The 23,251-nt window shown below is 38.7% G+C and overlaps 3 protein-coding genes across 3 annotated transcripts; all 3 read left to right on the top strand.

Moving 5' to 3' along the window:
* Positions 1 to 736: 736 nt before the first annotated feature.
* Positions 737 to 9,873, top strand: NRPB1 (RNA polymerase II large subunit). Its single transcript, XM_059583924.2, has 15 exons — positions 737 to 1,012; positions 1,116 to 1,379; positions 2,020 to 2,319; positions 2,406 to 2,564; positions 2,692 to 2,853; positions 2,933 to 3,153; positions 3,265 to 3,406; positions 3,489 to 3,824; positions 3,926 to 4,212; positions 4,596 to 4,854; positions 4,944 to 8,005; positions 8,244 to 8,315; positions 8,837 to 8,887; positions 9,007 to 9,144; positions 9,465 to 9,873. The coding sequence occupies exons 1-14, from the start codon at positions 929 to 931 to the stop codon at positions 9,107 to 9,109; spliced, it is 5,502 nt and encodes a 1,833-aa protein (XP_059439907.1). The 5' UTR covers positions 737 to 928; the 3' UTR covers positions 9,110 to 9,144; positions 9,465 to 9,873.
* Positions 9,874 to 10,613: 740 nt separating this feature from the next.
* LOC132173052 (uncharacterized protein At1g76070-like) lies at positions 10,614 to 11,189 on the top strand. The gene has a single exon (XM_088512417.1). It carries the CDS (start codon positions 10,614 to 10,616, stop codon positions 11,187 to 11,189), a length of 576 nt encoding a protein of 191 aa, XP_088368543.1.
* A 2,598-nt stretch (positions 11,190 to 13,787) lies between these two features.
* LOC132170268 (phospholipase D delta) lies at positions 13,788 to 23,088 on the top strand. Its single transcript, XM_059581185.2, has 10 exons — positions 13,788 to 14,989; positions 16,807 to 16,923; positions 17,505 to 17,699; positions 18,577 to 18,888; positions 19,049 to 19,117; positions 19,300 to 19,447; positions 19,965 to 20,113; positions 20,486 to 20,638; positions 21,709 to 21,909; positions 22,550 to 23,088. Exons 1-10 carry the CDS (start codon positions 14,045 to 14,047, stop codon positions 22,844 to 22,846), a joined length of 2,586 nt encoding a protein of 861 aa, XP_059437168.1. The 5' UTR covers positions 13,788 to 14,044; the 3' UTR covers positions 22,847 to 23,088.
* Positions 23,089 to 23,251: the final 163 nt, after the last annotated feature.

Below are 23,251 nucleotides of genomic sequence, written 5' to 3'. Positions count from 1 at the left end.
TAATAAGAATATTTTGAAAGAATTTGTGCTTAATTTTTCAATTATAGGGCTAAGAAAAAAAATAAAACCTTGCTACATGTGCGCCTTCCAACTTTCAATAATTTGATTGTATTTTTGGTGAATTATTTAACATGAGCAAATAGTGTTTTTGGCCATGTAATTTCACATGCCAAACACGCATTTTTAATATAAAATTAAGGAAATTATCTCGTATGTTAAGTTGGATATGTGTCCGAGGAAAAAAAAAAAAGAAGTTTGAAATAGATATTTTACTATTGTATTTATGTAATTGACTAAGGAATTCGATTTAAAAACATGAAAAATACACGTTTTTAAAATACAAGTGAAATCACACATTTTGAAACTCGCAAACTAAACAAACACAGCTTAGATTTGTTCATGCAAGCGATATAAGCAAAAAATTAAGTAAAAGATGGACCAAACATTTCTCTAATTTTGGCTAAGATAAGTAAAAAATAAGTCTTAAGATAGTCAAACTCCCCGTTAAAGCACTACCTGTGTCTGTGTTGGCTAGGTCGGCGGTCGCGAAGCAAATCCGGAGGGTATTGTCGTTATTAGATCAAAGATGGAGGTGTTTTCGTCTTTCAACCGAAAGAAGCGTAAGTGCGCATTCGGCGCACGATAGCCTTTAATTTGGTCAGTGCGCACAAGGCCGTCTTTCCCCTTCTATAAATATGCCCCTAGGGCTAAACGTTCATTCGTTTCGAGGCTCTGAGAGTTCTCTGAGAGTCATTGCATAGCGCAGCCGATCTCTCACCTTCTCTCAGCAAAAAAACTAACCGAAACATTACGAAAAAACCGAAAAACAAAGAAACCGAAACGATCAAAAATTTCCGAAATGAAACACGCTTGAACTTTTCGAATTCTCCCTCGCTGAGACTGTAGGGTTTTTCCTACTCCGATCGCTATGGATATTCGATTCCCTTACTCTCCAGCGGAGGTCGCCAAAGTCCGCATGGTTCAGTTCGGCATACTCAGTCCGGATGAGATCGTAATCCTCCACTTCTTTTCCTTTTTCGTGCTTATGATTGTGAGAATTTGGTTTTAGGGTTTCTTATTTAGTTTGAACGAACGATTGGTATTTTGGTGTGCAGAGGCAAATGTCCGTGGTGCAGATTGAGCACAGCGAGACGATGGAGAGGGGTAAGCCGAAGATGGGCGGTCTAAGTGACTCTCGGCTTGGCACCATTGATAGGAAGATGAAGTGCGATACTTGCACAGCTAACATGGCCGAGTGCCCGGGCCACTTTGGGCACCTCGAGCTCGCCAAGCCCATGTTTCATATCGGATTTTTGAAGACTGTGCTCAGTATCATGCGCTGTGTTTGCTTCAATTGCTCTAAGATTCTAGCAGACGAGGTACTTAGAGATTGGAGTCATGTTGTGTCCAGCCGTTTGCCTATAACTAGGATTTTGGGCTCCACATAGAACTATGTATTAGTTGCCTGAACCACGACCTGATAAGAATATGATTCTGAAATAGGATTAGCAAAGTATCTCATTGCTGCCAATGGATTATACCAGAGTAGAGTAGCAGGGTTGTTGTTGGAGCAATAGTTAATTTTTTTTAAACAAGATGAACCCAATTGGCTTCCATGATTGCCTGATTAATCTTAAGCATTGTATAAGAATCTTCCTTTGGTTACACCTAAGTTTTAGAAATTATAATCTTTTAATAATGTTAGCCATCTGCTCTTTCTCTTTTGAAGGATCCAAAAGGTTAGATGGCACTTTGATAAATTGATTCTTGGATAAGGTGTTTTTAGTTACATTTCATATGGTATCTCTCATCTTATCAGTTGGCTTGCTTATGAGAGTTATGGCATTAATTCTTAGTGTCCAGAGATCATTAGCTTTAGACTTTTTTAGTTGCATTTCATATGGTATCTTTCATCTTATCAGTTGGCTTGCTTATGAGAGTTATGGCATTAATTCTTAGTGTCCAGAGATCATTAGCTTTTGGACTTTTTACTTGACTTCTCTTCTTCTCTTCTTGCAGGAAGACCAAAAGTTTAAGCAAGCAATGAAAATAAAGAATCCCAAAAATAGATTAAAAAAGATTTTGGATGCCTGCAAGAACAAAACTAAATGTGAAGGTGGTGATGAACTTGATGTTCATAGTCAAGATACTGAAGAACCAGTCAAAAAGAGTCGTGGTGGCTGTGGTGCTCAGCAGCCAAAGCTCACCATCGAAGGCATGAAAATGATTGCAGAGTACAAGGCACAAAGGAAGAAAAGTGATGATCAAGAACAACTTCCTGAACCAGTGGAAAGAAAACAGACACTTACTGCAGAAAAGGTAACTCATTCCACGAGCAAGATATTGTTGCCTTCATAATAAACTAGTAGTTGCATAGTGCTAACATTCTGTTGAGTGTGTTGCAGGTTCTTAGTGTTCTGAAAAGAATAAGTGATGAAGACTGCCAACTGCTGGGCTTGAACCCCAAGTATGCCCGTCCAGACTGGATGATTCTACAAGTCCTTCCAATTCCTCCACCTCCTGTTAGACCCTCTGTGATGATGGATACCTCCTCCAGGAGCGAGGCAAGTCCCTTTTGCTGTTTTTTCCTCTCAAGTGTTCTGGACACTGGGATTTCTTTGTAAATATTAGTTTGTGCCAACTTGTTTTGTCTGTGGCTCAATTATGACTTGATGTTTTTGTCGAGTGTAGGATGATTTGACTCATCAGTTGGCGATGATTATACGGCACAATGAGAATCTGAGGAAACAAGAGAGGAATGGGGCACCTGCTCATATCATTTCGGAGTTTGCACAGTTGTTGCAATTCCATGTAGCCACATATTTTGACAATGACTTACCTGGACAGCCAAGGGTATGGCTGCTTAAACATATAGACATGTCTACTAGACATATGATTTTATGCATCAGCTGATGTGTTTCTTTATATACAGGCTACCCAGAGATCAGGAAGACCCATTAAATCTATATGTAGTAGGCTTAAGGCAAAGGAAGGTCGGATTAGAGGTAATTTGATGGGGAAACGTGTGGATTTTTCTGCACGAACTGTTATTACTCCGGATCCGAACATTAATATAGATCAATTGGGCGTACCGTGGAGTATTGCTTTAAATCTCACATATCCAGAGACTGTTACTCCATATAACATAGAAAGGTTTGTAGTCTTTTACATATTCTTATACTAATGCTTCTATTATTCTTTGCTTCTTTTTTTTCATCTAGTTATTAGTGAATTTTTTGCACGTTTTCCCTTCTAATGAAACAGGTTGAAGGAGCTTGTTGAATATGGGCCCCATCCTCCACCTGGTAAAACTGGTGCCAAGTATATCATAAGGAATGATGGACAAAGGCTAGATCTTCGTTACTTGAAGAAAAGTAGCGATCACCATCTGGAGCTTGGATATAAGGCATTGTCTTCTATTCTAAATGGTTTTCAATTAGGTCTCTGCTCTTTACCATCAATCTCAACTTTCATTCACATGTTTGCAGGTGGAGCGGCATCTGAATGATGGAGACTTTGTACTCTTTAATCGTCAACCTAGTCTGCATAAGATGTCTATTATGGGGCACAGAATCAAGATTATGCCATACTCAACATTCCGTCTGAATTTATCTGTTACTTCTCCATATAATGCTGATTTTGATGGCGATGAAATGAATATGCATGTTCCTCAGTCATTTGAAACTAGAGCAGAGGTGTTGGAGCTAATGATGGTGCCTAAATGCATTGTGTCCCCTCAAGCAAATCGGCCTGTTATGGGAATAGTCCAGGATACGCTTTTAGGGTGCCGTAAAATCACCAAGAGGGACACGCTTATATCGAAGGTAAATGTGATGGATAAATTAGTCTTGTTTCCTCTAGTTGGTTTGATATTTTTGCTTTCTTTTGAACGTTCTGGGAGTCTAATCTGTAATTGTTTTTGCAGGATGTTTTCATGAACATCTTGATGTGGTGGGAGGATTTTGATGGGAAAATTCCTGCTCCTGCAATTTTGAAGCCAGGGCCTTATTGGACTGGAAAACAAGTGTTCAATCTTATTATACCAAAACAGATAAATCTCACACGAACTTCTGCCTGGCACTCGGAGTCAGAAACTGGATTCATAACTCCTGGGGACACCCAAGTGAGAATAGAAAGGGGGGAGCTACTTGCTGGTACTCTTTGCAAGAAGACACTTGGGACATCTTCAGGAAGTCTTATACATGTTATTTGGTAGGCATTTTAAACATAAAGCTATGCACACACATTTTTAGGCGTAGTATGTTTATTCTGATTTAAACTTGAAGAATTTCTGATTTACAGCCAGAATATGACTAGCCATCTTCTTTTTTGATTTAGACTCTCCAAAATAGCCTATTTTTTCTTTTGAAGTTGATACCCAATACGTAACTGTGGGAAAGATCACTTTTGTTAACACTATGAGTTTAATTTATTTCCATCTATTCTAATGAAACCCGATTTTGCACCTGCTTTTGGAAATTGTATGTAAAAAATAAAATCGGTTAGTGTCGATGGTGAATCTTGGGGTTTTGCTCTATAATGTTTTTGAAGTTCCTTGATTATTTTTATTTTTAAATTGTTGCTCGTGTGTACAGGGAAGAGGTTGGTCCAGATGCGGCTCGCAAGTTTCTGGGTCATGTGCAGTGGCTGGTTAATTACTGGCTTTTGCAGAATGGTTTTAGCATTGGGATTGGAGATACAATTGCTGATGCAGCAACAATGGAAACAATTAATGAAACTATTTCTAAAGCGAAAAATGAAGTGAAAGATCTTATCAGAAAAGCCCAAGTAAAGGAGCTAGAACCTGAACCTGGACGAACTATGATGGAGTCATTTGAAAACAAAGTGAACCAGGTCCTGAGTGAAATTTCTTTTTCTATGCTCTTCCCTGTTTTGGCTGCTTTCTGCTGAATTCTAACTGGAATATATCTGCTGTTTTTCAGACGTTGAATAAGGCACGTGATGACGCAGGAAGTAGTGCTCAGAAGAGTTTGTCCGAAAGTAACAATCTCAAGGCTATGGTTACTGCAGGATCCAAAGGTAGTTTCATCAACATATCACAGATGACTGCTTGTGTGGGGCAGCAGAATGTTGAGGGTAAGCGAATCCCATATGGGTTCATAGACAGGACATTGCCCCATTTCACCAAAGATGATAATGGGCCAGAAAGTCGTGGATTTGTGGAGAACTCATATTTACGAGGACTGACCCCACAAGAGTTCTTTTTTCATGCCATGGGTGGTAGGGAAGGTCTTATTGATACTGCAGTGAAGACTTCTGAAACTGGGTACATCCAAAGGCGACTTGTGAAGGCTATGGAAGATATTATGGTCAAATATGATGGGACTGTACGTAATTCTTTGGGTGATGTTATCCAATTTCTATATGGGGAAGATGGTATGGATGCTGTCTGGATAGAATCACAGAGGCTGGATTCTTTGAAAATGAAAAAATCAGAATTTGATAGGGTTTTCAGTTATGAGTTTGACGATGAACATTGGAACCCTGATTACATGATGCAAGAACACATTGAAGACTTGAAAACCATCAGAGAGTTTCGCAACGTGTTTGATGCTGAAGTTCAAAAACTTGAAGCTGATAGGTACCAACTTGGAACAGAGATTACCACCACAGGTGATAATTCCTGGCCATTGCCTGTCAACCTTAAGAGGCTCATATGGAATGCGCAAAAGATCTTTAAGATTGACCCTCGAAGGCATTCTGATATGCATCCAATGGAAATTGTGGAAGCTGTTGATAAGCTCCAAGAGAGGCTGAAGGTTGTACCGGGTGACGATTTGTTGAGTGTTGAAGCACAGAAGAATGCTACCCTCTTCTTTAGCATTTTGCTTCGTAGCACTTTTGCCAGTAAGAGGGTATTGGAGGAGTACAAGCTTACTCGTGAAGCATTTGAGTGGGTTATTGGTGAAATAGAATCGCGCTTCCTACAATCACTTGTAGCACCGGGGGAAATGATCGGTTGTGTTGCCGCTCAGTCTATTGGTGAGCCTGCTACACAGATGACTCTAAATACCTTTCACTATGCTGGTGTTAGTGCAAAGAATGTCACTCTTGGTGTTCCCAGGTTGAGGGAAATCATTAATGTAGCTAAGAGGATCAAAACGCCTTCTCTCTCTGTGTACTTGAAACCTGAAGTTTGTAAAACTAAGGAGAGGGCAAAGAATGTTCAGTGTGCTTTGGAATACACTACTCTTCGGAGTGTAACTCAAGCTACAGAGGTATGGTATGATCCGGATCCCATGAGCACAATAATTGAAGAGGATGTTGATTTTGTTAGATCCTATTATGAAATGCCAGATGAAGAGGTTGCGCCTGAAAAAATCTCTCCTTGGTTGCTTCGTATAGAGTTGAATCGAGAAATGATGGTGGACAAGAAGTTAAGCATGGCTGACATTGCTGAGAAGATCAACCTTGAATTTGATGATGATTTGACTTGTATTTTCAATGATGACAATGCTGAAAAATTGATCCTTCGTATTCGTATCATGAATGATGAAGCTCCGAAGGGGGAACTGCAGGATGAATCTGCTGAAGATGACGTTTTCTTGAAGAAGATCGAGAGTAACATGTTGACAGAAATGGCTCTTCGAGGTATCCCAGATATCAACAAGGTGTTCATCAAACAATGTAAGATAAATAGGTTTGATGAGAATGAAGGATTTAAGCCTGAACAAGAGTGGATGTTGGATACAGAAGGTGTCAATCTATTGGCTGTTATTTGCCATGAAGATGTAGATGCAAGGAGGACCACAAGCAATCACTTGATTGAAGTTATTGAAGTTCTTGGAATTGAGGCAGTTCGTCGGTCCCTGTTGGATGAGTTGCGGGTTGTCATATCTTTTGACGGATCTTATGTGAATTACCGACATTTAGCTATTCTGTGTGATACCATGACCTATCGTGGTCATTTGATGGCCATCACCCGTCATGGCATCAATCGAAATGATACTGGGCCAATGATGAGATGCTCATTTGAAGAAACAGTGGACATTCTTCTTGATGCTGCAGTATATGCCGAAACAGATCACTTGAGGGGCGTCACTGAAAACATAATGTTAGGTCAGCTTGCACCAATTGGCACGGGAGACTGTGGCTTGTATCTCAATGATGAGATGTTGAAGAATGCTATCGAACTCCAACTACCTAGCTATATGGATGGTCTGGATTTTGGCATGACACCTTCCCGCTCTCCAGTTTCAGGAACTCCATATCATGAGGGCTTGATGTCTCCAAATTATTTGCTGAGCCCAAATCTCCGTCTGTCACCCATTACGGATGCTCAGTTTTCTCCTTATGTTGGTGGAATGGCTTTTTCTCCTACATCATCACCGGGCTACAGCCCCTCATCTCCGGGCTATAGTCCGTCATCCCCTGGGTATAGCCCCACCTCCCCTGGGTACAGCCCCACCTCCCCTGGGTACAGCCCCACCTCTCCAGGGTATAGCCCAACGTCCCCGACATATAGCCCTAGTTCTCCGGGCTATAGCCCAACCAGTCCTGCCTATTCTCCTACAAGTCCATCTTACTCGCCTACCTCTCCCAGCTACAGCCCTACCTCTCCCAGCTACAGCCCAACCTCTCCCAGCTACAGCCCAACATCTCCAACTTACAGCCCTACCTCTCCAAGTTACAGCCCCACTTCACCAGCATACAGCCCCACTTCGCCAGCATACAGCCCCACATCACCGGCATACAGCCCCACTTCCCCATCTTACAGCCCCACATCACCTTCTTACAGTCCCACTTCTCCTTCATACAGCCCAACCTCACCCTCATACAGCCCCACATCTCCCTCGTACAGCCCTACCTCACCAGCTTATAGCCCCACATCTCCGGGGTATAGTCCAACCTCACCCAGTTATAGTCCAACATCTCCTAGCTATAATCCTCAGTCAGCGAAGTACAGCCCTTCACTGGCATACTCACCAAGTAGTCCAAGATTGTCACCGTCAAGTCCATATAGTCCTACATCTCCTAATTATAGGTAAACCATGTTGCAAAATGTCCTAATTGCTGATCATTTTGGTGGTACCAATGTGTGATTGATTATGCTAGCTGCTGATTGTAGTCATGCTTACATTTCCATATTACATTTTCAGCTGAATTGTTCCATCCCTGTCTTGGCCAGTGGTGTGGATATTTTTTTTCTTGTTTTTCCATTACTATGGTGATCTATCTTCAGGCTGTCTGATATGGTTGAACTTTTCATTTTTCTGTTGCAGTCCAACATCACCGTCATATTCACCGACATCCCCATCTTATTCTCCTTCTAGCCCAACATACAGCCCCAGTAGGTAAGTTTACTATTTTGTCAGCAGCATGTTCTTGGTCTTTGCTCTCTTTCAGCACTATTTGTAGCATGGTTTCTGTTTTTAACTTTCTGATTATGGGCCTCAGTTTTTAAATAGTTGCTTGCTTAAACTGTTTAATGGGCTATATAACTGACTGGTTTGTGAAGTTAACATCTAATAACTTGAGGCAGTTGCCTCTATGTCTAGGTGTTTTTTTAAAGGAGAAACAACCCCGGGGGGGGGGGGGGGGGGGGGTTTGCGAACACCTAAAAGTCGGTTTCAAGTTAGATCAGCCTGCGACTATCAGGGGTTGCACTGCATGTTTGGTCCAGATAAAATGTCTTAATTAATGTTGTGGTCTTGGTCAACTGAAAATATCCAACCACCTCCCCCCCACCACCCCTTGTTCTCTTTCTCCTTGCAAGTCCTATGCATTGTGGTTTGTGAGAGACTGACATATACTGCCTTGATTGAGTGTTAAAAAATGTTTTGAATGATGTTTTCATTTTTTTTTTCCCATTTAGTCCGTACAATTCTGGAGTGAGCCCTGACAGTCCAAGTTCTCCACCGTACAGGTAAGCTGAGTAACAATCCTAGTTCTTGAAATAGCTCTTTCAAGCTTCTTATTGAACTAATGGGCGCCAATTTGCTGCTTGCATCACTTTTACTCCCTCTCTCTTTCTCTCTCTTGCAGCCAAAGTGCAGGGTACTCACCAAGCCAACCTGGGTACTCTCCATCATCTACCAGCCAGTATACTCCGCAAACGAGTGACAAAGATGATAGGAGCACTCGTTAAGTCATTATTGATAAATAGCCTGAATGTAAGCTAAGGTGAAATTCTTTTTCAAGCTGTCGTCTCAATGATGTCAAGAAATTACTGTTTATCTGTTGGGACGAAGTTCTTAGGTTTATCTTTCCACATGACTGTTCTTTAAGGATTTAGACCAGTGTTGTCTACTCTCTTCTTGCTGGAGTTAGACAGGGTTGGATTGTTCTCTACTCAGTAGATAGAGAATGGGAAGTTTGTTTTAACTCAAAAAATGCTATACCTACAACTATTTTCGAACTTTTGAAATGGGTCAGTACGTGATTGGAGGTATTTATAAATTGATTTATGGACGTGATAAGAGATTATTTTTCTCCCATTCCAGATGCACCTAATGTAGAATGGATACAAGGCTCTCTTCTCAAATGTTTAAAAACATGGGACGGCTGACGTGGAAACGACCGCGAAAGGGTGCAGAGATGTGCAAATTAATAACTTGGCCGTATATGTCAGCCTGTTTTGTAGTAGTACCTCTTGATGTATCATCCACTGTATGCTGTTTTGTTGGGGTAATGTTTGTGGACTTAATGAAGTAGGTTGCGAATTGGGCCGCCCACTTTTATAGTGCAATTGGTTCATTAGATGGGTAGAAAGAATGCCCATTTGATCAGTTTTTCATTGTTCAACAGCAAATATATAAGCTGAATTTTCTCAAGCAGGTAATCATGGAATGTCTTGTGGACATGTCAGTGTTTACAATTCTGGAATGTATTAGGCTACATCTCTATATACTCTTATGATTATTCATGAAAATACTATCTTCCCCATTAAAGAAACGAAAGATTTATCCTTAAAAATTTCCATTTACTTACCTTTCTTCTAACTAACAAAAAGTTTCAAATGCACTAATGGAAAATTATTCAATCTATAGAATCTTTGATGAATATTCATGTTTGATCTGGTCTCCTAGCATTTTGCTGTCTGAACCCTCGACAAAAGACAAAGACAACGGAAGGAAAAATAAAAAAGAATAGAAATGCAAGAACCTTTAACACGCGCTGCCATCAACAGGCTACGACCTGCGAAATCAGTTCTACCGCTTTTATAGGAGCTATTGCCGTGTGCGCTGAGGCACTTTTAAATTCTGGCCGGCCGTCTGTTGTGTCACCAATGTCACTTCCACCAATTTCAACTCTTTATCTATGTCTTGCCGCACGCATCCACTGACGACCTTGTCAAAATCTCCTGCCGTCAGCTCCTAAAGCTTCACTTTGGTCTCTTTTTATATATATAACAGTAGTGCACTAGAAGATTTAAAGAGAGAAGAGTGTGAGATTTTCCGTGCACATGATTTAGCTAAATGGGCCGCTTCCAATCTTGTTTTTGGAAGCATTCCCACAGGATCTCCCATTCTTTCTTCCATTCGGATCAAGAGTGGTAAAGATCCTTCCCTGTAGCCTTTTACCCTTATTCAATTAGAAAAAAAAAAAAAAAAAAAAAAAAAGAACAACTCCATTGGGAGAATTTTATCTCAATGGAGAAACCATCGAAGCTGAGAAGCAAGTTGGTGAGGTTTCTAATACCACATGCCGCATCAGCAGTAACATTCCAAAGCCCACCTCTTAGCCTTGGAAAAGCGGTTGCCACGCCGAGAGGATCCTCCTGTCCATCCATATCAATAATCCCACCGGAGGTTCGAAGAAAGCCGAAGACTGCAAGCTTCGACGCACGAGAGCCCACCTCGCCGAAAGTCTCGTGCATGGGCCATGTCAAGAACACGAAGAAGATCAAAAGAAAGCCTAAGCGGGTTTCAGTTTCACTCCCACCACCTACGCAAGCAACGATGCGAGTTTCTTGTCCCAAAGAGGTCGAGGAAAAGAAGGCGCAAGAGATTGTTAAGATTGGTTTTAAGGGACCAAAACAAGGTGGCCGGATGGCTGATGTTTTTTTCTACCATGAGAAGCAAACAGTTCCGGATCAAGCGCCTTCTTTGGGTCAGATAAAGCGGTTTTCAAGTGCACGCGCCGGGGCCTTGTCGAACTTTGATTGGAGGACTTCTGATGCAGTGGTGGTGCTCGATTCCCCGAATGAGAACTGCTCTTCAGCCTGATTTATCATGTTCATTTTATACCGTTGACTTTATGTACTTTAAGTGATAAGAAAAAAAGAAAGAAAAAAAAAAAAATCACTTAAAACATGTTATGTCAATCAGTGTGAAATATGTATGATAAATGAGTGTGAAAAATAATGTTCTTCTAGAAAAAAGATAGGAAAGATAGAAGGTGATTGTACAAGATTTTCACCTTGCAAGTGTGTGATGGTAGCTTTGGAGCCGGAAATTCATTACTGTAAATCCCTTACAAATTGACGTGAAAGTATTAAGTAATGCTTGCTATATTAATACTAAATTATTAAATTTAGTTGTGATTGGTGAGGCTCTGTTACATAAATTTGTAGTCCTACATTGTATACTTATTATGTCAATTACTAAACAGTTGAAACCACCACATCATCTTATAATAGTTTAAGAACCTCTAGTGTTTTCCTAATACAAAACTTTGGTTTGCTTTTTATTTCTTTTGTTTTGTCTATTTCTTTTTCGTTATAAGAGGGATTTCTCTTATAAAATAAAAGAAACTTGCTAAATATTACATTTTGTCTTGATGGGTTGATGTGCATTATCATATTAGCCTAATGAAATGGAGCAAGACGGGAGTATGATTTGTACTTATGTAGCATTGCTGAAAATACAATAAACGAGGGAATAAAATATGATATATCTATGAATTGAATGAACATTACCAAGCACAAATGGTGTAATCATAACCAAAAAGAAATCAATATGCATCTTGCCCCACCAAGTGAGTGGATCATCCACTGGTTGGTTCGGGGAATTTATGAAAATTCAGTCGGACCAAACAGATTTGCTAAAATTTATTATGGAATATAAAATGGATAGACTATAAAAACACAAAGTAAATTTGAAGTCCAATCATTAGAAAAGGGTCCGAGACTTTTTAAATTCACTTCTCTTAAGTCTTAACCACTATAATTAGACAAGAAAGCTAATATCAAAGGTACAATTATGACGATATTGACGTATGAACTACTGTTAAAAATTGAGTAACGTGTTCTCCACAAATTTGGTATATAGGATCTAAAAGAAGATTGTCCAACTGTCCAATCTCTTTCACAGCATTTGCTCCTGCCTTCGGGTGCATTGTTCTCATTAATGATCACAAAATCTTATAACATTTTAAATATTTTTCATAATTTCTCACACGCTTAAGCATTAGAGTATTTCTTGTTGGTACCTCCGGCAATCACCTTTGCCCGTTTCCCATCTTTGCAATCTTTTGTACTAACAACAAATGACTCAAAAAAAAAAAAAAAAAAAACACAGCCTTCAAAACATATATTTTTATTTATTAAAATGTTTTTTTTTTTTTTTTTTAACATGTTCATACAAAAGGAGATGAAAGATTTGAATTAGTGACTTCTGTTTTATAAGGCATGATCCCTAACTAATTGAATTATTTCTTGAAAATGTTTATAAAACTGTATATTTTTTTCAAGTACAAAAAACACTTTTCAAAAATGATTATCAAACATGTCTATCACATTTTCTAAATGTTAACCTCAAAAAAAGAAAAAAAAAGCACCTATCACATTTATTAACGCCAAAAAATATTTTTTCAAGTAAAAAAACCACTTTTCAAAAATGATTATGAAACATGTCGGGTTTGTAGTATCTTATCATCCCCTCTTTTCGTCCCTTTTCCATCTATTTCTTGTTGAAAATCTCCCGAAAAGAAAAACGGAAGGGGAAAAGGAAAAGTAGCCCCACTAGGCCCACTTTATTGGTCACACATGGCAGTTAGCCCATTTACCTTTGCAGGTAAAGTCGTAGAGATTTAGCAAAAGACAATACAACATCCCTGGGCTCCTGTTTATGCCATGGCCGACACTGCCCGACCCCACTTCACCCAGTCCAGAACGTGGTGGGGACTGTCGTGTGGTTACACGCAATTGTAACGGGCAAGTGACACTTTATGATCCCCTAGGGCTTCGTTTGGTAAGAAAGTTACAGTTTAGTAGACAAAGTCAAAAACTGTAATAAAAATTAATGGAGGTAAAAAAAAAAAGTAAAAGTATTTAATATAAAAAAATAGAGATTTTTTTGCTTCTTGGGAAACAGTGCCCTAAATATCTCTGCTTGTCATTAGACACAGAGTGGTGGAGGGCTTGAACAATATATAGACTTATAGTTAATGATAATTCGTAAATTGTTGTATATGCCTTAAGGTTTGTTTGGTTTTACACAATTTGATATTTAAATTCATCAATTTAAAAAAAAAAAAAAAACGACACTGAAATTAAATATTTTTTATAATTTTATTTAAAACTCACTTTTAATGTGCAAAATCCCAAAAACAAACGAATTCTTCCTAAATTAAGATCTACCGCTCAAGTGCTGATTGGAACCGTTTCTCATTGAAGCTCGCAGTCGCAGACTCTAGAATTTTATTTTAGTTTGGTCATTTTGTAAATCTGTTACTGTACTAATAAATTTTCCCATTTTTTTCTTGGTGTGGTTGTTTTTTTTTTCCGTTGTATTAATTGCCCAAAGAAAAAAAAACCAGCAACAATGACTGCAACGCTGTCTCTGGCCCACCACTTTTTCCTTATCCTACATGAGCTGCCTCGCTCACACTTTGTACTGTATCATCATCTTCATTTTCAAAACCTCTGGAAAGAAATGATTCTTTCAAATAAAAATAAAATAAGATCCAATCCCCAACGTACCACGAGGCCCGAAATCTCTGCAACAAGCAAAGAAACACCAAAACCCTTCGTCACTATTCACGTATTCCTTCCCTTCCCTTCTCTCCAATTCTACCCTGTTCTATTATAAATTACAGTTGGTACAGTGAAACCGCCGTCGTTCCCACGTCAGCTTTGAAAATGGACGAGACCGGTTCAGACCCGCAGGTCACGTACCTCCACGGTGACCTGGACCTGAAGATCATCGAGGCCCGCCACTTGCCGAACATGGACATCGTGGCACAGCACTTCCGCCACTGTTTCACCGCCTGTGGCACTATCAAAATCCCACACTCCAAAGAAATTTCCGACCATGGTAATCGCGAAGACGACGGCAAGGTCCTCCACCACCGCACAATCGTCACCAGCGATCCGTACGTCAAAGTTTCGGTGCCCCAGGCCACGGTGGCGCGCACACGTGTCATCAAGAACTCTCAGAACCCTAAGTGGAACGAGGTCTTCTATATTCCACTGGCACACCCCGTAATTTATTTGGAATTACAGGTCAAAGATGACGACATTTTCGGCGCAGAGCTCATTGGCACCGTCAATATCCCGGCGCCGAAGATCGCCTCCGGTGAGCACATCTCCGGCTGGTTTGATATCATCGGAACCTCCGGCCAGCCGCCGAAGCCGGGCTCGGCGCTACGGCTCGAGATGCAGTTCACGCCGTTTGAGAAAACCCCTGCTAACCGGCACGGCATAGCGGGCGATCCGGATCACCGGGGCGTGAGGCACACGTACTTCCCGTTGAGGAAGGGTTGCTCGGTGATACCGTACCAGGACGCGCACGCGCGGGACGGGATGCTGCCGGAGATCCAACTGGACGGAGGGAAGGTTTACCGGCAGGAGAAGTGCTGGGAGGACATTTGCCATGCGATCGTGGAGGCTCACCATTTGGTGTACATTGTGGGCTGGTCGATTTACCACAAGGTGAAGCTGATTCGGGAGCCCACGCGCTCGTTGCCGCGTGGTGGGGACTTAACACTCGGTGATTTGCTAAAATACAAGTCCGAAGAGGGCGTGCGGGTTTTGTTGCTAATTTGGGACGATAAGACCTCGCACGACAAGTTCGTGATCAAAACGGTGCGTCTTATGATCCTGCATTTCGTAGTTTGAATTTGTTAAAACTAATTATAATATTTAAAAATTCAGTGCTGGAATTATTAAAGACATGACAATTCATAATCCCTTTAATTATTCAAATTTTAAGTAAAACAAGAACGTGCATTTTTAATAGAATATGTGAGAATCATTTGAAAAAATGCATTTAAGATGATATGCATTTTGTACACGTATGAGTTGAATTTTTTTTTTTTCAAACCCAGTTTGAATTTGTCTTCATAGAATACTAAGCAGTTTGATAGTTAAAAATATAGATTTTGCAGTCTCAAGCCTACAATTTTCAGAATTTTACTAAGGATAACGACTTCAGAGTACAAGCACAATGGGGTGCAATCTAAATACACATGGAATATATAAGAGGGATTTGGTGTAGGTGTTGTAAAAAAACTACACCACCTATCCTGTAGTTTTTTCAACGGTCTAGATTTAATTATATTATCTCTCTTTCTTATGAAAATTTTAAAATTCAATTTGGACCGTTAAAAGACTAAGTGCTATAGCTTTTTTTCCGCACCTAAACCAAATCGATGAGAGATGTTAGAATATATGGAAAATATATTATATATTTTCCGTATATTCCATAATTAGGTTGATATGGAAATATTCTCTATTTATGGGTTGATTGTAATCATATATTGGGATCGTAATCATATCAATGAGATTTGATTACTATATTTGTATTTATACATTGTCTTATAAATAGGAACATTTGTATTGTAGACAAATCAAGTTAATGAGCACAATGTAGCCCTTAGGGTATTCCAAGTGGTGGACGTAAGTATCTAACACCGAACCACCCCTAAGTTCTTTGTGTTCTTTCTCTCTCTTGCTTCCGCTCATATTTCCGCATCATCATTATTTCAACATGGTATCAGAGCTATTTCAACATAGTATCAGAGACCAGGTTTACTAACAAGTCTCGGCCCAATAGTCCATGAGAGAAACGGGTTGTCATTACTCCGACCCAGGGCCCCATGTGTGAAGGAGAGATTGTTGGGGTTATCCCACATCGGTTGTAGAAAGGGCTGGTGGTCAGTTTATAAGTGAAGGAAAACCTTACCTCTTAAGCTAGCTTTTGGGGTGAGAAAAGTCCAAGACCACCCAACACTGGTATCAGAAAATACATAATATATTTTCCGTATATTCCATAATTAGGTTGATATTGAAATGTTCTTTATTTATGAGTTGATTGTAATCATATATTGGGATCGTAATCACATCAATGAGATTTGATTACTATATTTGTATTTAGATATTTATAGGGACCTTTGTATTGTAGACAAATCAAGTTAATAAACACAATGTAGCTCTTAGCAGTATTCCGAGTGATGAACGTAGGTGTCTAACACCGAACTACCCGTAAATTCTTTGTGTTCATTTTTCAAAAAAAAAAAAAAAAAAATGTTAGAATATATGGAAAATATATTATATATTTTCTATATATTCTAACAAGGGTGATAACCCAATTAGGAAGTATATGGTAAAGTGGTTCAGACTTTGTCATTTTTACCATTATCATTTGTGAATTACTATTAATTTTTCCTTAATTCATTCATTCATTGTATCTGCGAGTTGTTTGCCATCAAAGAAGTAATTTATGAATTGTCCTACTCAAGATACAGCACAAATTATATTGGTGCCCCGGGGGTGGGGGATTGGGGAGAATTGATGTTGCCATGAATGTTTTGCATTGTGTAATCCAGGCATTTGTTTTGTGGAAACTATTAGCCAGGGATGTGTAATATTCAGTTGTAATCTGGAAGTGGCATTGGTTGCAGAATGGAATGATGCTGACGCACGATGAAGAAACCAAGAAGTTTTTCAAGCATTCATCTGTCACTTGTGTGCTGGCACCTCGCTATGCAAGCAGTAAGTCGGGCTATTTCAAGCAGCAGGTGAGCTTTATTTCATTGTCTAGTAAATTTTTCCTGCTACAGTTGCGCACTTGTCTTTTTTTTCTTTTTTTTTTCTTTAATTGTTTTTACAATGGTGTTCCTTTATTTTGAATATGAGTAATGCTATTTAGTAGATTGTTATATGATTACCATATGACTGGAATAACATGGTAGCCATTGATTTTTTTTTTTTTTTTTTTACGAAGTGTTGATTTTGACTGCTACATCATCAAGTTGTATGGCAATCGCCAGTTGTATAACTCTCTATTAAATAACATGACTCTTTGAACATATTTACATTTGTTGGTTTAATCATATATTTACATATATTGGGTTTGGAATCCTAGTTTTATCTAATAGCTTAGAATCATATTGAAAGTATCTTTAGGCGAACTTTTTGTATACATCCCGTGTACTTAGGGTATTTCCTCTTTTCTAAAAAGGTTCATTTTTATTTTTTGAAAAAGAAGAAAACTTAGTTTTTGGATTAGTTTTATTGTTTATTTGATTTTAATAATGCCATTTGCTTTCTTTTGAGCTGGACAATTTGCTGGAGTTGCTTATGTAATGGTTCTATACAGGTCATTGGAACCCTTTTTACACACCATCAAAAATGTGTTCTTGTGGACACGCAAGCAAGTGGTAATGATCGTAAGATAACTGCATTTTTAGGAGGGATTGATCTTTGTGATGGTCGCTATGATACACCTGAGCATCGACTATTTCGTGATCTTGGCACTGTATTTAAGGATGATTTTCACAATCCCACATTTCCTGTAAGTTTTTAGCTAAATGGTTTCTTATGAGCATATTGTCAGGTACTATATTTCCATTCCATCTAGACATCATTTAAATGTTTTCAAGGTTTTCTTGTATCTTTGACCTTAGTTATTAAGTTACAAGGGTTTGTGTACATTTTAATAATTGAAATGGCTTTAGAGCACAAGATGTAAGAATTCTTGAATACAACGTTCAACACCCCCCCGCCCCCCTTCCACCCCTCCTCCCTTTCCAGTTTTCCCTCTCTCTCTCTCTCTCTCTCTTTCTCTCTCTCTTTCATTATCTTTAGAATGGGGAGAATCTGGCTAGGTGGTTTTCTGTGGGATTCTGACGGTGTCACTGTCCTTTTGTTCTATACAGGGATGCTACAAAAGTAAAGTTGCTATTCATGAGATTTTTCTCTTATTCATAAAGAAAATCCTGATTAGCAGTGTCAACCAATTTTCTCTACTACTTGATTCTTAAGTGCCATTAAGTTTGAGCTGTATTCATGTGGCTTTTCAACAATTTATATTGTAGGCCTCATTCTGGGGATGCAATTTTCAGTTGAATAAATTTGTTCAGACCTATCGCTGGTCTTTCTCTAGAATCAATTGTCAACTTTGTTTGTACCACTTGGGTAAAGTCACATATTTACATGTTAGAATGTCACTGAGAATTTTGTTTCTTATCATAGTTTTAACATAATGCTGCCATAGTAAGCTATGCACTTTATCAGGTGTGAAATCAAAATTTCCTTTATTACAGTGATTTCATAGGCAGCATTCCTGCTTAATTTATATTCTATTTTCTTGCTCAACGGGTGATAATGCTGTAGCAGTTGTTTCTTTTTGACAGTCCTTGTTTTCTCCACATGTTTTCTGTATGCATTAGGCTGGAACTAAAGCTCCAAGGCAACCATGGCATGACTTGCACTGCAAAGTTGATGGGCATGCTGCATATGATGTTCTTATAAACTTTGAGCAGCGTTGGAGGAAATCAACAAAATGGAAAGAATTTGGACTACGTCTCAAAAAAAAGGTTTCCCATTGGAACGATGATGCCTTAATAAAAATAGATCGTATCTCTTGGATACGAAGTCCTCCACCATGGGCTTTAAAGGATGGTACCACACGTGTTCCGGAAGATGATCCCCACTTATGGATTTCCAGTAAACGTGATGATCCTGAAATTTGGCATGTTCAGGTTTGACTTTGCAAGTCTCTTCTTGAGTAAAAGCTCCCTTTATTTTTGCTTTTCATTTTTTTTTTTTTTTTTTTTTTTATTTGGGTGGGGGGATGAAAATTTTTCCACGGCCGGTTCAATTGTTCCATTCAATCATTGTGTGTTTATTTTGCTTTTGCAGATATTGAGGTCCATTGACTCGGGGTCACTGAAAGGATTTCCCAAAACCGTTGATGCTGCTATTGCCCAGGTATCTATGATCTACCTTTTTTCTTTCCTTTATACACCTTATGCTCTCTTTATATAGAAACCCCAATTTGCATTGACAAGATTTTCATTGCCTCTTTGCTGTGACCAAGATCTGGCTTCTCTATATTTGTTGTACGTCATATAATAATTACCTAATTTCAAATTGACGTTCTTCTACTGCAGAACCTTATTTGTGCGAAAAATCTAATAATAGATAAAAGCATTCAAATGGGATACATCCAGGCGATCAGATCTGCTCAACATTTCATATATATTGAAAATCAGTATTTTCTTGGATCATCATATGCGTGGCCATCATATAAATATGCAGGTCAAGATCATAATCTTCCCCGCACTGTTTTATTTGGTTGTCTATACAACATTGTTTCCATTCCTTGGACCAAAATTCTCTTTTTACCAAAGAACCTGTGCTATGGAGTTTTTATGTAAAGTATTATTCTTAAGATCTCAAAATCTGAGCAGTTGATATTTGAGAAGTAGCCTTTACATTTCTGTGTTCAATCTGTTTTCTTGGTGGATCAGATTACACATAATTTATTTATCTTAAATAATTTCATCTACCAGTTCATCCAGACAAAATTGATGCAAATATTGTCAAGATTTGAAACTTATTTAGCCACTGCTACATTTCTACTTAATTTAGCTGTCATGAGGACAGTCTTGATCGTTTTATCTTCATTCTCCCTTAGTATTATTTCTGACTTTTACATTCTGTGACTTTTAATTTATTTTTATGTATTTGGGTAAGAATCATGTGCTAAATACCAAATACCTTGTTTGTTAGCTCGAAAATTTTCTCAAGTTATTGGATTGCATGGTATGAGCAGGAGCTGATAATCTAATCCCAATGGAGTTGGCATTAAAGATTGCTAGTAAAATTAGAGCAAAGGAGAGATTTGCAGTTTATGTTGTTATACCAATGTGGCCTGAGGGTGATCCAAATTCTGCACCTATGCAAGAAATTCTCTTTTGGCAGGTAATATGGTTATCTAATGTCTAAACTATGATAGCTGGCGATGTTGCTTCATGTTTTGGTACTAACAAGATGGCTAAAGATGGCTGTTACTTTCTTACCATGAAAATCAAGAAGAAACAATGAAGTAGTATTTTTCTTTTGGCAACCAAAAGGTTGTTCTTGGCAATTATTGGTTTGGATTCACTGATAACAATTCCAGAAGTTATCATATTCAATTGGATAGAGTGCATTTCATTCATTAGAGTGAGTTCTTGGTTTTAGGTTGTGATATTAGGATGTTCTGGAACCTAAGTCCAAAAAGTGTATAATGTGGATAATAACAACAGCAACAACATTATTTATACCTAGCTTCTGCACATTTCCTCTTCACAGAGCCAAACGATGCAAATGATGTATGATATAGTTGCAAAGGAACTGAAAGCGATGCAGCTTGTGGACTCTCATCCTCAACATTACCTCAATTTCTATTGTCTTGGTAACCGGGAAGATTTTTCCGAGGAAAGCTTGAGTGATAATGCTGATAAGGTAATTGTTCTAATGAAAATCTCTTTTGTGCTGTTCGAAACTATCATGACATAGAGTAAATAGTTGGTCCTTAACTTCCACTGCCAAGAAATTCTTTTATTTGTCACACCCACTGTGACAGTGGATACACTTTCAGTATTTTTGCATCTTAAATGTGGTGTACCTAACATTTTTCAAGGCTTTCCATCTTTGTCAATCAACACCTATGTAAGATAAATTTTAGTACTTTCAGCTATGAGATATTAATCCAACATCAACAAAAACCATGCTGTAATTATCTTTGTTATCAACATGTTAGCAGTGCCTGTGAAACACCAATATCTGTTTAAATTAAGGCCTATAGCAAACTGTGGAATTCTATTCTCAGCTGGATGATCACCGACATAATTTAAATGCTTTTATCTGAGGGAACAGTTAACAAAGAACTCTCCTTTCTTATTTTTCTTTTGCACCTATCAATGAAGGCATTCTCTGGTCTGAAAAGCACAGAAAGGAAATGGGTGTCTTTAGTTTTTCTGGTTGGCCAGGCCTCCAACCGTGCAAATTCTTGAGGCAATTTTGTCTAGTTGCATTGGGTGCTGTGGTTATCTTAATTTCTTCATGAAGGTTTATAAAACTTATCCCTTTTCATGGGTCTCTGCCAGTATGCTGAATGGTTCTTGTTCTATTTTATTTCTACAGGGCTAAATAATTGCGGAATTATTGCTAAGTTTTCTTTTTTTTACAATATTCTGACAATGAAAAGGCCGGTGCATTTTATTGATCTCTACGTCCAACTTCTCGTAGCTGTAGGTATTAAATTGCATGCAATAGAACTTATTTGTAAATGGCTTTAGAAATTTTTTGTCATAGTATTTGCCATTTTACTGCCATTTTACTTTTTGTGCTCAAATGTTTGTGTGTGATATTTAAACTTTTTTTTAAAAAGAACTTTGATACAGAAGTTCCCAGAATTTTGAAATCTTACATCCTTATGTCTGTGATATCAACTTGTCATGGAAATATGGCATTTTATATTTTTCAAGAAATTAATTCTTCCGGAGTTGGTTATAATCAAAATTTTCTTTCAGATCTCGAGTGCACAAAAGTTTAAGCGGTTTATGATCTATGTACATGCCAAGGGAATGATAGTAGATGATGAGTACGTAATTCTGGGATCTGCCAATATTAACCAGAGATCCATGGCTGGTACAAAGGACACAGAGATAGCTATGGGTGCATATCAGCCCCATCACACTTGGGCTGCAAGGAAGAAACAACCACACGGCCAGGTGTGTATAGTTTTTCTTGTTTGGGATTTCTTGTTTTTCCAAACTTTTCATTTTGGGGCTTTGGAGGCTGTTACAGAAAACGAGAAAGAGTGAAATGATGTATTTCACATTTGATGCTTACCCCGCCCAAAAAAAAAAAAAAAAGAAGAGAAATAAGCTCTATTTTTTTTTTTTTTTCCTCTTTCTTTCTTTGGGTGGTCAGCAGTAAATCATATAGGCTGGTGATGTGACAAAAATACCAAAAAAAAGCGACCCCCAACCAAAAAGAAAAAGTAGATGCGTCTTCTCTCTTTTCTTTTCTTTGGTTTGGTTGGGTAGTGGCGGTGGAGAGAGAAAACATGGTGTTTGAGCATCTCAAAGATTAGATCGTGTCTAGGGTATGGCCTCCCACTCTCCATTAGCATTGGCCATTGTCTTTGGTGATCGGATCTAATACGATAAACATTGTACTTGTTGCGTTGTAAATAACACGTTCAGCAAGAATTGGCTTTCATTGTAAAACACTCGAGATGAGAGAAAAGTTGCAATGTGTCCCTTGTGAATGCAAACTTAAAATAATCGCCTAGATTCTCTCACAAGCATTCCATTGCCCCTTTGGATGTGATTGGTAATGTCGTTTGAATTATATTTGCATGCGCAGGTCTACGGATACAGAATGTCACTGTGGGCTGAGCATCTTGCATCAGTGGAAAAACTTTTCAAGGAGCCAGAGAGTTTGGAATGTGTACTGAGAGTGAATGAGATTGCAGATGAGAATTGGAAGAGATATACTGATGAGACTTTTAGACTATTGCACGGCCACCTTCTTAAGTATCCTATTCAGGTAGATGTTGATGGGACGGTCGGCCCCCTGCCCGGACACGAGAATTTCCCAGATATAGGTGGAAGAGTACTTGGAGCTCATTCCATCAAGCTTCCTGATACTCTAACTACATAATCTCCTCCCATGTCGTGGATGGTAGTGAAGAATGGCAGTGACATGTTCACAGGGCTTTTAGGTTGTTCAATTGAAGGGGTCAAAGTTTGTTCTCACCCTCTCTCTACCCCCCTTCACTGTATGTTTGTAATGTTGTACAAATGCACGAACATGGTGAGAAGGTTGAAATGTTGTGAATATTTATTCATGTACAAATCATAACACTTGGAGAGGCTCTTTTGAGAATGGTGGCTTTTCTTTTATTCTTTCCAAAATTTCTCAAGATAGTGTTTTTTTTCAAAGTTTTGGACAATGCAACCTTAATGATAGATTAGAGAGGACATTGCAAAAAGGGTGGTAGTTATTGGGGGGTAAAAGCATCATCTAAAAGGAAGTAACAAACAAAACCGATTTTTTTTTTTTTTT

The sequence above is a fragment of the Corylus avellana genome, chromosome 1 (genome assembly GCF_965113065.1).
Source record: "Corylus avellana chromosome 1, dhCorAvel1.hap1.2, whole genome shotgun sequence".
Classification (NCBI taxonomy): Eukaryota; Viridiplantae; Streptophyta; class Magnoliopsida; order Fagales; family Betulaceae; genus Corylus; species Corylus avellana.
This window is presented reverse-complemented; position numbering and strand designations above follow the sequence as displayed.

Coding starts and splice junctions, on each gene's coding strand:
- LOC132170268 (XM_059581185.2), top strand. CDS start 14,045: ATGGACGAGACCGGTTCAGACCCGCAGGTCACGTACCTCCACGGTGAC. Junction 14,990..16,806: donor ACAAGTTCGTGATCAAAACG/GTGCGTCTTATG, acceptor CATTGGTTGCAG/AATGGAATGATGCTGACGCA. Junction 17,700..18,576: donor TTCACAATCCCACATTTCCT/GTAAGTTTTTAG, acceptor TGTATGCATTAG/GCTGGAACTAAAGCTCCAAG.
- LOC132173052 (XM_088512417.1), top strand. CDS start 10,614: ATGGAGAAACCATCGAAGCTGAGAAGCAAGTTGGTGAGGTTTCTAATA.
- NRPB1 (XM_059583924.2), top strand. CDS start 929: ATGGATATTCGATTCCCTTACTCTCCAGCGGAGGTCGCCAAAGTCCGC. Junction 3,825..3,925: donor GGGACACGCTTATATCGAAG/GTAAATGTGATG, acceptor TTGTTTTTGCAG/GATGTTTTCATGAACATCTT. Junction 4,855..4,943: donor TTGAAAACAAAGTGAACCAG/GTCCTGAGTGAA, acceptor GCTGTTTTTCAG/ACGTTGAATAAGGCACGTGA.